The sequence below is a fragment of the Hyaena hyaena genome, unplaced genomic scaffold (assembly GCF_003009895.1).
Source record: "Hyaena hyaena isolate Hyena2069 unplaced genomic scaffold, ASM300989v1 scaffold_58, whole genome shotgun sequence".
In the NCBI taxonomy this organism is placed as follows: domain Eukaryota; kingdom Metazoa; phylum Chordata; class Mammalia; order Carnivora; family Hyaenidae; genus Hyaena; species Hyaena hyaena.
The window spans coordinates 4,432,820-4,447,028 of NW_024080689.1; the positions used below are offsets into that span (position 1 = coordinate 4,432,820).

Genomic DNA, 14,209 nt, shown 5'->3' on the forward strand with positions numbered 1-14,209 from the left:
CGTAGGGCCTTTATTGGGGGTTGGGGGGGGGGGAGAGCGGAGAAGAGTAGAGCTTTAGCAGCCCGGACTGGACTCCACCGAATTCAAGGTGGGAATGGCAGGCTTAGCGCTGGTCCGAAGGCCTCCAGGCGGGGGCACCCTAGAGCTAGATGGTCACACTGTTCTCTATGCGGCTGGGCTTCAGGTAGTCGTAGGGCAGGGCCACTTGCTCATTCCGGGCTGTGATCTCTCTTTCTAAGTTTTCCAAATCTGTTTGGAACTGGCTTAATACCGCCTTGGCCTTGGGGCTTGAGAAATACTTTTCTTTGTGATGCCCCAGGGGAACCTAGGAAAGAACAAAGGATCAGTCAGTTTCTAGTCCAGAGGCGGAATGCCCTAGACACTCACTCTCCCCTCTCCCTTCCGACTTTTCCCAGAGTCCTCTGTCACCATGTCTGGCTGGCGGCGACCTAGGTGCCACGTGATGGTCATCTGAAGACAGGCCTGGCGGATGTCAGGTAGTGAGCCCATCACTGTGGCCATTTTCACGTCTTCCTTGGTCGTGGGTGGGGGCATCCGCATGGTGCACGGGGCATTAGGGACCCAGGCGTACCAGTCCAGCTGGGGGGAGACACGGCACCCCTAGGATCCTGGTGCTCGCATGGCTCTGAACCCCAGTCTTTCCCTTGGGAGTCCCAAGGCCCGACACTTGCCTTCGGGGCCCCGGGCTTCCGGCTGTCCTACCTGGCCCTGGTTGATGGCCCCGTGCTGGGCGGTGCACGTGAAGATGCACATGGTAAGGAAACGGCAGAGTTGATCCTGGGACTGGAAGGAGGCGGGGAAACCTGGGCAGAGAGGACAAGGTTTGGAGGCTACGGCCTGAGAGGAGAGACTTGTAGGCCCACGTCTGCACAAGTCGGGTTTGAAGTGCACAGTCCATTTATACGTGGATGATTTACCATCCGGTATTACAAATGTATTCTCCTCACGGCTTTCTTGACATTTTCTTTTCCTTGGCTCGCTTTACCGTGAGAATACAGCGTATGATACACATAACACACAAAATACGTGCTAATTGATTGTTTATGTTACTGACGAAACTTCCAGTCAGCAGTAGACCCTTAGTAGTGAAGTTTTGGGGGAGTCACAAGTTAGATGCAGATTTTTAACTGCTGGGTGTGGGGCGGAGGGTGGGCGCCCTCACCCCTGTGTTATTTAAGGGTATTTTGGCATCGATGGCTATTTGTTCATTTGCTCACGTATTCAAATGTGTTTGCATTAGATGTGAGTTCCAATTTGAGTTGAAGTGATATAATTTGGGTACCTTGGGCCAGTTACTTAACCTCTCTGAACCTCAGTTTCTTCACCTGTAAAACGTGGATGATACCTACCTTATAGATGAGAGGATGCATTGAAATCACCTCGTATGTTATAAATTCTTGGGAAATAACAATTACTGTTATTAGGGAAGGTTTGGGGGCTGACAAGGTGTGAGCGATAGAATGTCTGCTGCCTCGAAGCGTACGGAGCTGAGTGTCCCTGAACGGGGCAGTGAGTGTCTCAGTTACGGGTGAGGAATACAAGTCCCGTATTCGTGATGTCACAGCCAAGAGCGGCTTCCACAAAGGCTGCCTCGGGCCGCTGGTTTTCCAGTGCAGGTGGGGACCCAGAGACCCAGTCATCTTAACTGTTAAGCAGAACAAATATAAATACTCCCCTTCTGGAGACTAAAAAAAAAAAAAAATCAAAAATCAAGGACCAGAAAGATGAACCTGCTGAGATCCCATCCTTGGGAAAAGGCAGGGGCTGACCTCAAACTCGGGTTCCTGACTGCTATTCCCAAGCTGTTAGCACGTTTCCTCTAGAAAGGTTGTTGGGAAAATTAGGCAAACCGCACTATGAGACTGGCAGGGGGAGGGGGGGTAGAGAAGAGAATGAGAGGCAGTCGGTGGAGATTAAAGCTGCCATCTGCGTGTTTTGTTTATTTTCCAGCCATAGATGGTGGCCGGGGAGATGGCCAGGGGAAGGAAGAAGGGCCTTCTGGCACTGGGGCGCACTGGGGAAAGTTTGGTCCCGGAAGCGGGGGGGTGCAGGCGTTGGTTTATTGCTCGCTGCACCCCCAGAGCCTGGCCGTAAGGGCTTCCCAGACGCAGAGGTGCCTGGTCGGCGCTGGCGCGTGTGCGCTGGACAGAGAAGGTGAGACTAGCAAGAGCTACGAAAGGGGGTGCCTTCCCCGGAGGTTAAAGCAGGGGGGGTGCTAAGGGCGGAGGCTAGCCCCCAGCAGGGAGGAGGGGAGGCCGGCCTGGTCGCGGAAACGTGAGGGGCAGGGCGCTGAGTTCCGCTCTGTGCCAGGGCGCATACGGTGCTGAGTGTGCCCCAGGTGTGACCCTGCCCCGTGGGCGTGTGCACAGAAGCGGGAGGAGGAGGCGGGGAAGCAGAGGGCCAGACCCCGGGCCTCGGTGGGCAAGTCTCCCCGTTCCGTTCGGATCTCACGTAGGAAAATAGCGACGAGGAGAGCGTGGGAGCCCCGGGGGCCTGGGCGCGCCCCGCACTGGCTGTGGTTCTGGTCTTACTGGGCTGTGCTGGGGCGGGTTAGGGGCGGCTGTGACTTGGGCAAGGGGGTGGCAGTAAAGGTTGATGGCCTGGGTCTCTGAGGAGGACAGTCCCTGGGTGTCTAGATTGTCTTGAGGAGCTGCAGGCGGGAACGGGATTCTGATGCTTCGTGTGTGGCCAGAGTGGGGGGGCTGTGATGAGGGGTTGGGGGCTGAACCCAGAGGGGCAGGACCGAGATGGGGCTCCCGTCTCGGGGGAGGGGTCCTACCTCGGTTCTGGGCCTGGCACAGCCCCACCTCGGTGATCTCCCGGCACCAGGCCTGCAGCTCGGAGTCCCCTCTCACGACGTCGTCCCCGGGGTAGAAGAGGTGCATGATGCCCTGCACGTACCTGCCCGGAGAAGGGGACTGAGCTAAGCTCCTGGAGGGGAGGGGACCCCTGCCCCTGACCTCTCCTCCTCTCCTGAGGCCTCCGAGCAGCTGACGCCACTGCATATGGGGTCGAGTCTTGCCAGCGTTGTCCTGGGGACATGCCCTAGCTCTTTCTAAACACTAGTCCAGAAAGGAAGGAAATGTGTGCCATTGGTTTTGAGAATTCTGGACTCGTGGGGTGCGTGGGGGACTCAGTCGGTTAAACGTCCGACTTCAGCTCAGGTCACGATCTCACAGTTTGTGGGTTCAAGGCCCCCCACATCAGGCTCTGTGCTGACAGCTCCAAGCCTGGAGCCTGCTTCGGATTCTGTGTCTTCCTCTCTCTCTGCCCTTCTGCTTGCACACGCGCTCTTTCTCTCTCTCTCTCAAAAATAAATAAACATTAAAAAAATAAGTAAACAGAAAAAAGAGAATTCTGGATGCATGGCTGAAAGGCATTCTTCTGACCAAATCCCTGACTTGGCCAGGCCCCGTGGTTTACCCGCCACAGCTTTACCTACCAGCTTCCTGTGTCCGTCTGCACTGCCTCCTGACTCTTCTTATCTCCCCAGGACTAGTTCCTGCGCCTCCTTGTTTTCTTTCTTTCTTTCTTTCTTTCTTTCTTTTTTTAATGTTTATTCACATTGGAGAGAGAGGGAGGGAGAGAGTGCGCAGCAGGGGAGGGGCAGAGAGCAAGACTGAGACAGAATCCGAAGCAGGCTCCAGGCTCCGAGCTGTCAGCACAGAGCCCGACGCGGGCCCGAACCCACGAGCCGTGAGATCATGTCCTGAGCCGAAGTCGGACGCTCAACCGCCTGAGCCCCCCAGGCGCCCCTGGACCTTGTTGTTTCCACGTGGGAGTTGTGCCCCGTGCTGACGTCGGGTCAGGGCCCCACCGTCCCCCTGGAGCCCCTGCATCTCCCAGCCGCCGCTCTCACCCACCGGGCAATGATCTCCCAGAGCTGCAAAGCATCGTGGGCGTAGAGGGCACTGGGGATCCCCAGCAGGCCCCGCTCGGCCAGGTCGGCAGGAGGACAGAGGGAGCCGTAGGTCAGCTGAGCCATGGCCCGGCGGAGCACGTGCACGTGGCCGCCTCCGCCCGTGCTCACCGCCTGGCACGAGAGAAGAGAGGCCCTGAGGGAGAAGACTGAGCGTGGTGTCCAGGGGCCCGGACGTGGGGTTTCACCTTTAGAGACACGAGCGCAGAGGGACAGGCTCGTGGGTTTCAAGGCCACTACGCTCCCATGGTCTGGGGTCCTGAAAGTGGCGGGGGTCATGGAATGCTGGGCGATGAGCCCCACGCCCTCTTACCCCCTTACCTTATCGAATATACCGCCTTCCGAGATAAGCTGGGATCTGGCCCGGGTGTTGATTTCCAAGGTGTAGCGGACATGCGGGATCAGGAGCTGGTGGGGGGGTTGGGGAGGGCAGTTATGGAGGCCGCACTGGGGTCTTTTCTCAAGGGCCGTGGGCGCCCTGCCTGGTGGCCCTCTCCGCCCTGGTCGCTGTCCTCCCTGCCTGGCCTGTGTGTGTCTGAGCACTCTCTGTCGTGCCCTTCGCTGCCCCGTGAGTCAGGCCCTGACCGCAGCTGCTCCTGCGGGTCTTTATAATTCCCGCCTGGGGTGTAGGTGTCCTTTGTATTTCTTTCCTATCTCCATGGTGCATGTATTCATAGCTTAATTAGCCTCTGCTCATTTGCAGAGCCCCACCCCTGTCTGGCGGCTGCGGTCCAGGGGAGGCACTTGGTGGGGGGGTTCCGTGAGTCCGTGGAGGGGGCCCATATGGAGCTGCCTGCCTAACTGGGCAGAGGCTGTTGGCACATCTGCCCTAGTTGGGCGATTAGGTCCTTCTCTTCTTAATGGCTGTAAGAAACGGCTTTTTATTAGGCATTAAAACAGGCCGTCTGACCCCCACGTGCGTTTCTTTGGTCTCAGCCTGTTTTGTGTCGTGTCCGCCCAGGGCACGGGCAGGCTCCCTGCAGCGTGGGGGCTCCTCTGCGCTGTAGATGCTGCACACAGGGAATGACCCTGGTGATCCTCTGGCATCAGCTCGCGTCGGTGTACGGCTTTTCCGCACATTTATGGAAGACGCCCTGTGTCCTAGAAAGCCCCAAGTACACGGGGAGAAGACCCCTGAGGCCCAGCAGTAACAATACCCCCAAGAGCGAATGTGCCTTGTGGCTTTTGGCCTGTGGCACGCAGTGGTGATGTTGTCTTCTCCGGTCACAGCCCCGCGGCGGAGCCCCCTCATCCCCGGTTAGAGTCGAGGACCGTGCGCGCATCGGGGAGGTGCCGAGGTCAGGATTCTGGTCTGTCGCCGGCGTCCGTATCCGGAGTCTGTGCCAGGAACCCTCATGATGTGAGCAGGCTTCGCTCTCTCGTGGGGCTGAGCATGAACAGAAGCCTAACCCTTTCCCGTGAGCGGAAGACGGAGACGCAGGAGCATCATGAGATCGGCGAGATCCGAGATTCGGTTGCGCTCGCTGGATTCCCTCTGCCTGTGTCGTTCCAGCTCCCGGGGCTGTGGCTGCGCCTGACCAGGCTTGGGGGGGTGGGGAAGCCCTCAGGTGCCCCCCTGTGGACCGGCCCCACGCGCAAACATGCCAGCACTTCAGCGCCCCACACTTTAAACTGGACTCCTCGTCTTTGCCTCCAGACTGGCTCTCCTGACCTTTCTGTCGCTGACAGCCTGGCTCAGAAGCCGCGGTCAGCCTCGTCCCCTCTCCGCCGTGTCCCCGTATCTCAAGTGCCATCAGCACGTTGAGCACGTTTTTAAGCACAAGCCTTACTCGGCCACCTTCCGCCCTGCAGACGACCTTGAGCTTGCTCTTTTACAAAATGTCACCATCTGTAGGACCCCCATCTGCAGCACCCCCACCTTGGGGGCTCCCGGGTGTCGCGGGCCCCCGGCCTTTCTTTCTCCAGTCTCACTCCCCGGATCGCTGCAGCCAGTCCCCTCCCTCCACCAGGTCTCTGATTTCTTTGCCCTTTTCCTTCCTGCCCCTGCCTTGCCAGCACCCCCGCCCTGCTCCTGTCCCGGGCAGTTCGGGGTTCGGGTAGCCTGCTGGGCGTTCTCCTGGCCTTCTGATCTGTTCTGACTCAGTATGCTCGTTGGTTGCGGCAGAAAGTTCTGCGTCATTTCTGTGGTGTTCATAGCTGTGTCCGATGACTTCAGATAGCAGGCCCAGTTACTGTTCTCCGGAAGGTTCTCTGGGGCATCGCTTGCCTTGCTGGCTGAACAGTGATTCTCCCCAGGCGGGACCGAGGCTGCTGTCTTACTAACAATGCCCCAGACTCGCTCCAGCCCCGTCGCCACGTTGTTAGCTCTCTGAGACCTTAAGTGACTTGACACAATTGAAACACAGGTTTCAAGGTACAGTCTTCCTTCCGGTCTCCCCGCTCTTTCACAAATGTAATCAACATGTTTTTTGCTCCTGCAATATCACTTGGTGTTGGGCTGTTTCCTCTCTCCGGGGTCTGGACTGGGACGTGGAGGGGAGAGGACGTACCTTGAAGACGGGGTGCAGCCCTGGGAGGCACCTCATGGTGGCCACGGCGATGACCTCGGCCACCAGGTGGGTGTTGAGCAGATGATACTGGAGCTGGTGCAGCTGGAAGTCGGCGCTTCGGACCCACGTCTTTGCCAGGAGCCACGCGAGCGGGGGGTCTGAGGGCAGGAACAGCGGGGGCGTGGGGCAGCCGGGGCTGGGGGTCTGGAGCTGCGTGAAGGAAACCAGCCAGTTGCTGAACTTCCGCCTTCTGTGTGATGTTCTGCTCGGCTCTCCGGGGGAGCCACAGCCCAGGACAGAACGTGTTATTCCCCGCGGGTTACGGGCTAGGATGAGCCCACAGCCCCCCGCCCCCGCCTTCTGCCAGCGGGGTGCCCGGTGCCTGGATGGGGTGAAGGCAGGAGCGTCAGAGCCAGGGTCCCCCGTGGCTGCGGGAGTGAGGGTGGGTAGTGGGAAGGGAGGCTGGGTGTGTGACACGGTGGGCGGGACTCGGTAACGGACCGTTGAGAGCCGTGGGGAGAGGGACTCAAGGCCGTGGGTGTTTAGAGTCGGGGCTCCAGAGAGAGGACAGCTGAGCGTGCCCCCAGACCAGCAGCAACAGCACCGCTTTGGGACTCGTGAGAAGTGCAGACTCCCAGGTCCTACCCCACACCTACTGAGCCCAGAAGTCTGGCGGGGGGACCCGGCCACTGGTGTTTGAACGGGCCCTCCCGTGAGTGTGGTGCCCACGAAAGTTCGAGAACCACTGGGTACAGGATGAGAATCCAAAAGGCCACGAGGAGTCTTGGCCAGAACAGGAACGTCCAGTTGGGGGAGCCGGGGAGACCGGACCTCAAGCGAGTCCGGAAGGACGGGCCTCTCTGGCTGAGGCGGGGGTGAGGGGCCAGAAGCAGGGCGCTGCATCCCTGGGGGAGAGGTGGGGCGGACAGACAGTGGGGTGGGGATGGGGGGCCTGGGGCGCCCCACCTGGATGGCCACGGGCAGCAGCTCCCCTTCGGGCCCCATTTGGAGCAGGACGAGCGGGGCGGCCACGTACTGCTTCTCTCCTCGGATCACGTTGGCCGGAATTCCATCCAGCAGGCTGAAGTCAGCCTCAAACAGGGACCCATTCTGCGGGGAGGAGGGGCGCACCCGGGCTTAGGGCTGAAAGCACACCCCCGGGGGGCCAGGGCAGAGGGGCCGGCCTTGACCTGGCTTCTTGCGTCGTCCTGTGTGGGCACCAGAGCCCACTCCCCTCGTGTGCAATGAGCGAAGCACCAGCAGCACGTGTGGTAGTGGGTCAGGGCTCAGAGTCGGGCCTGCGTCCCGTCCGGTCTGTGTTATGGGCCCTGGAAGCTGTCCTTATGCCAAGCTGGCCGGTCCCCCTCGCCGTCATCCCTTGGTGCTCTGCTCCCTGTGTTTGGTCCCCACCAGCCCAGCAAATACTCTTTCGCTTCCTGGCCCGTGGTCCCCTTTCCTGCTGAGTGCTCCACGGAGGGCCCCTGACCCCGGCTGCCGCCCACACGTGTGTGCACCCGCTCGTCTCCTTCAGGCAGCCCACCCAGGCACCCTGGTGGTGCCTTCTTCACCTTCGTCCCTGTCCGTGATGCCGGTGCCAGGAGTGTGACATCAGCCAGGGAATGTCACTGTCCCTGCTAACATCTCTGCCCCCACCGGCACCCTGGGAATTCACCATTTCCCCTCTGTGCTGGGAGCCCCTCGTGGTGACACTCTACGGGCGTAGTCATCTTAGGCTTTCTGCACAGGGCCCTACGCCCGGGCACAGTGGGCCACCAAGCCTCCCTTCCCCCGACTCCTCTTTGGTCCCTCCCCTTCACTGCTTCTCCTGGCCCACAGCCAAGGAGAACACGTACCTGGAGCTCTCTCTCCAGCTGGGCCCCAAGCGCCTCCGTCCCTGAGGGCAGCACCAGCCGGGAGGGCAGGGAGGTGGAGCGTCTCAACACCATGGGGTTGGCGCCGTTGAGGAACTGGTAGCCAAAAAGCTCATCGTCCTGCCAGCACTGGTGAACCTTCTCTGTGGGGTTGGGGGGGTTTGGGGGGGGGGGGGTTCATCACCTCCTAGAAGTCCGTCTCCTCCAGGCCCTGCCTGGGCAGTTCAGGCACATGATCACCCTGTGTGTGGCCCCTAGCTTGGCATTCTGCAGGCCTCCATGACATGATTGGGCCCGATAGGGTCTCAGTTGGCAAGGAGTCATGGGGACCATGGGGTGGGAAGGGTGGGTCATCCAAAGGGGCCATCAGGGACGCATAGAGACCTGGGGGGACACTGACCAGCCAGGTCGCTCTTCTGGCCCCAGAAGATCTGATCAAAGTCCTCCGGGCGGCTCCAGGAGCTCAGGAGTGTGTAGGCACGTTTGAGGACCATCTCCAGAGCCCTAGGGCGGGTGTGGGGACATGAGCCCAGCCGCTGGCCCCGCGGCCCCTCACTCAGTCCTGCCGGCGTGGCTCTCCCGGCCTTGCTCTGCTCTGAGTCCCAGGCTCCCTCACCCTGCCTTCAGCGTCCACTCGAAGTCCAGCCTCTTCTCCTCATGGAACCTCACGTTTGGAGGTAGATCGTCCTGGCACTCCGCCGCTATTGTCTGGGGTAGCCCTTCCTTCCAGGTGGCCCAGCTGGGAGAGGGGGACAAGGCTTCAGGGAGGGCGTCTCCGTCAAGGTGGGGCCGTGGGGGGCGGGGGCTCTGGGGGCAGTGCTCACCAGTACAGCTTTTGTCTCTCCTTCAGTTCTCTCTCCCGATGCTTCTGGAACATGTCCAGGGCATTGCCTCCTGCCAGGCGCGCTGGGGAGACAGGATGATGATGCGCTGTGAAGTTTTGCATGGTCCCATGCTCGCCTCCGCTCGCCCCCATCTTCGCCCATGGTGGGCAGAGCCCGAGGGCCCAGTCCCGCTCTGTCGCTCTGTCTCTTGCTGTGCCTCACCTCATTGGTCGCCCGGACGAGTGCCTCCTAAATCTGCTGAGCTTGTTTCCCCCCGGGGGGGCCTCCCCCCAGTGCTCAGCCCTTGCCCTGAGACAGATGTCATGGTTGTCCCCCTTCTTCCTTAGCCTTTCCCTCCCTGAGCCCACGTCATCACTACCCGGGGCTGGATGCATCACCTCATTTAGGCTGATAAAGCCTTCATCACCCGCGTGACCACGCCTCTTTCTACCACGCATCCGCTTTGCTTAACTTCACAGTCTGGAACCTCACGGGTCACACCTTGGGCTGCCCCAGAAGCCGGCGCGAGCAGCTGTGCTGGCCTTTCCCTGACTCCACCTTGCTTAGCCTCCCGGCACAGTCTGTGCGGACGGGTTCCTGCCCTTCTCTGTGCCTGCACTCACCTGTGTCACGGCCCCTCAGGTCTCCCTCGTCACTGTCCTCGTCGCGTTTGCCTCCGGCCTCGTCTGCACAGTGACCAGTTCCGCACCGCCCCTCCTCCGTGCCGCTGTCAGCGCGCCCCGTCCCTCCCAGTTGTCTGAGTGCTTCCCCGGAGCGGTCGCCGGCTGCACCCGCCACCCTGACTGTCGCTGCGCTCACTTGTCCAGCCACACAGAGATCTCCCTGCCACGCCCGCTCTGCCCTTCTGTTTTCCATCGAGCTGCAGCCCCCAGGCCCCTTCCCCTCCTTGGAAGAGGGCTCTCCAGATCCTTCTTTGCCTCCAGCCTCCTTATTCCATGTGTAACCTGGGGACTGAGAACTCCTCCCTGACCCGTCTTCTCCCCACTTGATCTGCTGAGCACCCACTGTGTTTGAGCCCCTCCTACCCGCCCCCGCAGTCCCCCGTGTCTGTGACCGCCCCCCCCCGCCCTGCCCCTCACCGGTGCCCTCAGGTAGGCTCAGCACGTCCTGGCCCTGCACCCAGCTGTAGCAGGGGAAGAAGGTGGCCTCCTCGGCGCCGGGGCCGCGCACCGTGATACAGTCACAGAACCACGCGTCATCCACCAGCGAGTGGTGTTTGCGCAGCTTCACGAACTGCAGGGGCCCCAGGTCGTTGGGGACGTCATGCTCAAACTCCTCCACCTGTGGGGGCCACACCCCGCGACACTTAGGAGCGGGGACCTAGGAGAGGCTGTCTTCGTGGGGGGGTGGGGGCCCATATGTGGAGTCCCCGCTGCCCAAGGCCCCGGGAGACGCTGCCCAAGGCCCCGGGAGACGCAGTCCTCATTCCCTGCTCTGGACACCTGCGGGGGAGGGGGGGGAGGGCGGGACCCAGGAGGAGGAGGGAGCTCAGGCTCACCCGCCGGGTCAGCGACTGGTGACTGAGCATTGTCGCTGACCTGGGTCCAGCCCTGAGCTGTCCCCGTGCCCGCCCTAGGAACAGCCTCTGGCGGGACCTCTGATCCTGTTCGGGCACCGGCTCTGGGGGCCACTTGGGGAAGCCCGGGAGGCTGCGTGGACCGGGTCGGGAGGGAGAAGGCAAGCGGGGCTCCGGTTCCTGTACCCGCCAGCAAGCCAGCAAGCCAGCAAGGCGGGGGAGGTCGGAGGTCGCACCGTCGCTCAGCCCTCCCCCCTTCCCCACCGCCCTCCCACCACGAGCCCAGGCCCGGTCCCGCTCAGGGCCACTGACCTGGCCCCGTGCTGGCCGCAGCCACAGCTCCAGCTGCGCCTCCCCGCGCGCCCCGACCAGCCACAGCTGCACGTGGTTGTGCGACCCGGAGAAGAGCCAGGCGCCGGTGGCCACGCAGATGTGGTAGTGGCCCATGGCGGCCCCGCGGCAGCTCGGGCTCCAGGTCCTGCGCGCGCGTCTGGAGATCGTCGGGCCGCCGGCCGGCTGGTGTCTGCGCGCCTTCGGGCCAGTCGCTGGCCTTTAAAGATGGGCCTGCATCCCCGCCCTCCTTGCAACTTTCGGGCGCTCCCCAGTCCCCGCCCCAGACGAGCCCGAACCTGCGCACCGTGGAGCCGGCTGGGGGAGAGAGGGGGTGGGGGTGAGGGGGAGAGACGCCCCCTCCCCCCGCACCCCCCCACCCCCTGTCTCCCCCTTCCCCCCCCCCCCCCCCCCGCAGTCTTGGCCTCAGCTGGGGCGTGGCTGCGGGAAGATGAAGGGGCCGGCCCGGGCGGGGTGGGAGAGGATGGATGCTTGCCCACCTCTCTGGGGTGGGGTGGGGTGGGGGGCTGGGGGCAGCAAGGATGAGCATCCAGGCCTTCGGGAGAGCAGGGAGGGGAGGGAAGAGGTGCGTGGGTCTTCCACACGAGGAGGAGGTGGGCTGGCACCTGGGGAAGGCTGGCTGGGAGGCTGTGCTGGCCTCGGGGAGACCTACCTGGAATGGCCTAGGAAGGCCTACAGCTCCTGGTTTCTACCGCGTGAGAGCCCAGTCCTTCGAGAAATAACCAGGAGTTCCCTGGAACTTGGAAAAGTGACAGTTCCAAGGCTCGTTCTTCTCCTTCCCCGGCCACGTTCACGCATCCTGGCATGAGACCCTGGGCACCAGAAACAGAGCTGCAACTGAGGCAGGGCTGTGAAGACTCCTGATCCACCTTTCCGAGCGGGTGCAGGAAATGTTAGGGATGCAGGTGTTAGGGTGCAGTGTGGAGTCGGGCAGGAACCCAGCAAACACCGGCGATGCCCTTGACCTTGGTCCCTCCCCGGTGAACGCAGCCCCTTCACCTTGACTGTGTTCCAGGTTGACTCTTTTGTCCTCCCGTCTCTGACCCTGAGGTCTTCTTCCTCCACCAGAATTGTCCTCTCCTAAAATATGACATGTAAGCAGCCTTTATTAGGTATTAAGTGCCACTTCTTTACTCTTGCCTGTGTCCTTACCTCCCCCTCCCCCAGCTGTTTCCTGAGTGCCTCTCTCCGGGCAGGAAATGCAGGAAATGGGAACCGCAGTGGGGCCAGTGCCGGTTAGGGACTAGGTGGGCCCTGGGACTCAGGCTTGGTCATCCCGGACTCTGATGACGCCCCCTGCGGGCCCCTGTCTAGGTCTGGCTCCAGGTCGCTGATAAGCATTTGGCTCACCGGGTATGTCTGGTGGCCTGGGCCAGGGCAAGGTAAATCTCCTTTCTTGAGCCTGACCCTCAGAAAGGATTTGGCCTGTTGGTTGTTGGGGATAAGGGGGCTTCTAGACCGCGGAACAGCCTCCAGACCTCGCAGGGTGTCTGATCCATGCTGCGCGCCGTACCCCTTCTAGTTTTCAAAACCCACCTCTACCTGCATCCTCTGTGCTCAGCACTCGGTGTCTGCTGTCCACAGGCTCCCGGTTGCCAGTTTGGGGGGTCACCCTGCTCTGTAACATCCAAATAAAATGGCTCGCATCCCCATCCTCGGTGGTAGCTGGCTCTGACCTTTTCCACACACGCCCTTCAAAGGTCGCTTTTGCCTATAAAAGAATGTGTTTCATTCCTGCTTCCCAAATTAGTCCATCCTTGAACCTGCTTCTCTGCCCTTTTGTGACGCCCCTTCTGCCCTGTCTGGTGCGTTGCAAGGTCACACGGCGGAGGGGGGAGTAAATATTTGAGAACAGGCCGTGTAGGGCATATGTTACATGAGTTTATATGTTTCACTTAGAGGATGCTCGTGTGTTCTATCTGCTTCTATTCTGTTGTTTACAAACTGGAAACAATTTCCAGCTGAATGTCTGCACCGGTCCGGGAAGTCTCTCTGCCCTTCCCCGCCCTGTTTTACCATGTCCCTCCAAAGACCCCAGTTTCCCACGGGGGGGCCTTCCTCCTTGAGACCCTTCCTCCCACTTCTTTTCTTCTTCCTTTTCTAAGCATTTGTGTTATGTTGGGGGAATATAATTAAAACGCCAAATCCCCAACCCAGGAGAATCTCTCCACAAAGGTAGTAGGGAAAGAAACAGTTTTGTTATTTAAAAAAAAATTGTTTAATGTTTTTTTTTTTATTTTTGAGAGACAGAGAGAGACAGAATGTGAGCAGGGGAGGGGCAGAGAGAGAGAGGGAGACACAGAATCTGAAGCAGGCTTCAGGCTCTGAGCTAGCTGTCAGCCCAGAGCCAGATGCGGGGCTCGAAGCGAACCCAGGAACCACGAGATCATGACCTGAGCTGAAGTTGGACACTTAAACAACTGAGCCCCCCAGGCGCCCCAAAACAGTTTTATTGAGAACGCATTGGCCCAGAATGGGACGCGCCTTGCAGGCAGTCCGCTACGAGGCCACACAGACAGAAGGAGGTGTTACCCTTTTATATAGCCACGCAGGTGCAAGCCAGGCCCCGGGTTCTCAAGATCAACAGTAACCAGACCTCAAGTCCAAGGCTTGACGACACCATTTGTCGCACCCTGTCCATCCTAAGTCTACCTGGTAATTGATGGTGCTCTGTGTTACTCCCCGATTTCGTTGTGAGGGAGACAGAGTCCTTGCATCTGGATGTGATTTTGCAACTTGGAGCAAGGAGCCCTCCTCCCCCCTCCCCAAGTCAGGCTTCTAGCCTCCCACAGAAGCCAGAAGAGAGGGGTGCTATCTCCTTTGATGTTGACATTTCAAAGAGGTGGCTCGCAGGTCCTTGGGAAAGACGTTCCTAGATCGTAAAGCTGACGAGAGGCTTGTTTAGCTTCTAGAAGGATTTCCATGCTCTTTACCGAGACAGAGAAGGAACTTATACTGACAGCTTTTCTAACAGAGGGGCTCTCAGACAGGGAACAGTGGAGGAGCCTCTTGTTTTCAACAGGGAGAATTAAGCCTCAATTTTTTTTTTTTTTTTGTCCTTACAATTATCATTTTGCTCTTATGCCTGTCTCAGGAAGGGCCGAGGGCTTGGTTTTGCCTGGCCCTCTGCTGTAGGGAAGCCCTCATCTGCTGCACGCGCCGCCAACACTGAGCTC

At 60.1% G+C, this 14,209-nt stretch overlaps 1 protein-coding gene and 1 long non-coding RNA gene across 2 annotated transcripts in view; one reads left to right on the forward strand and one right to left on the reverse strand.

Moving 5' to 3' along the window:
• LOC120231413 overlaps nucleotides 1–14,209 on the forward strand; it is a 36,272-nt gene that overhangs the window by 1,039 nt on the left and 21,024 nt on the right. Inside the window, exon 2 of the long non-coding RNA XR_005528314.1 lies at nucleotides 417–497. This is a non-coding gene — a long non-coding RNA (uncharacterized LOC120231413). The remainder of the gene's footprint in view (nucleotides 1–416; nucleotides 498–14,209) is intronic.
• Nucleotides 45–11,129, reverse strand: ALOX12 (arachidonate 12-lipoxygenase, 12S type). The gene is made up of 14 exons (XM_039231549.1): nucleotides 10,995–11,129; nucleotides 10,246–10,447; nucleotides 9,146–9,227; nucleotides 8,938–9,060; nucleotides 8,722–8,825; nucleotides 8,304–8,464; nucleotides 7,417–7,560; nucleotides 6,451–6,660; nucleotides 4,262–4,348; nucleotides 3,885–4,054; nucleotides 2,801–2,922; nucleotides 724–824; nucleotides 430–600; nucleotides 45–325 (listed from the first exon to the last, which is right to left on the reverse strand). The coding sequence occupies exons 1-14, from the start codon at nucleotides 11,127–11,129 to the stop codon at nucleotides 146–148; spliced, it is 1,992 nt and encodes a 663-aa protein (XP_039087480.1). The 3' UTR covers nucleotides 45–145.

Bases quoted from the DNA above. Each gene is read 5' to 3' on its own strand.
- ALOX12 (XM_039231549.1), bottom strand. From the start codon at position 11,129: ATGGGCCACTACCACATCTGCGTGGCCACCGGCGCCTGGCTCTTCTCC. The intron at 9,228-10,245 runs GTGAGGGGCAGG...CTGTCTCCCCAG, and splicing joins GAGCCTACCTGAGGGCACCG to CGCGCCTGGCAGGAGGCAAT. The intron at 4,349-6,450 runs GTACGTCCTCTC...CCCCCCCACCAG, and splicing joins GGCTGCACCCCGTCTTCAAG to CTCCTGATCCCGCATGTCCG.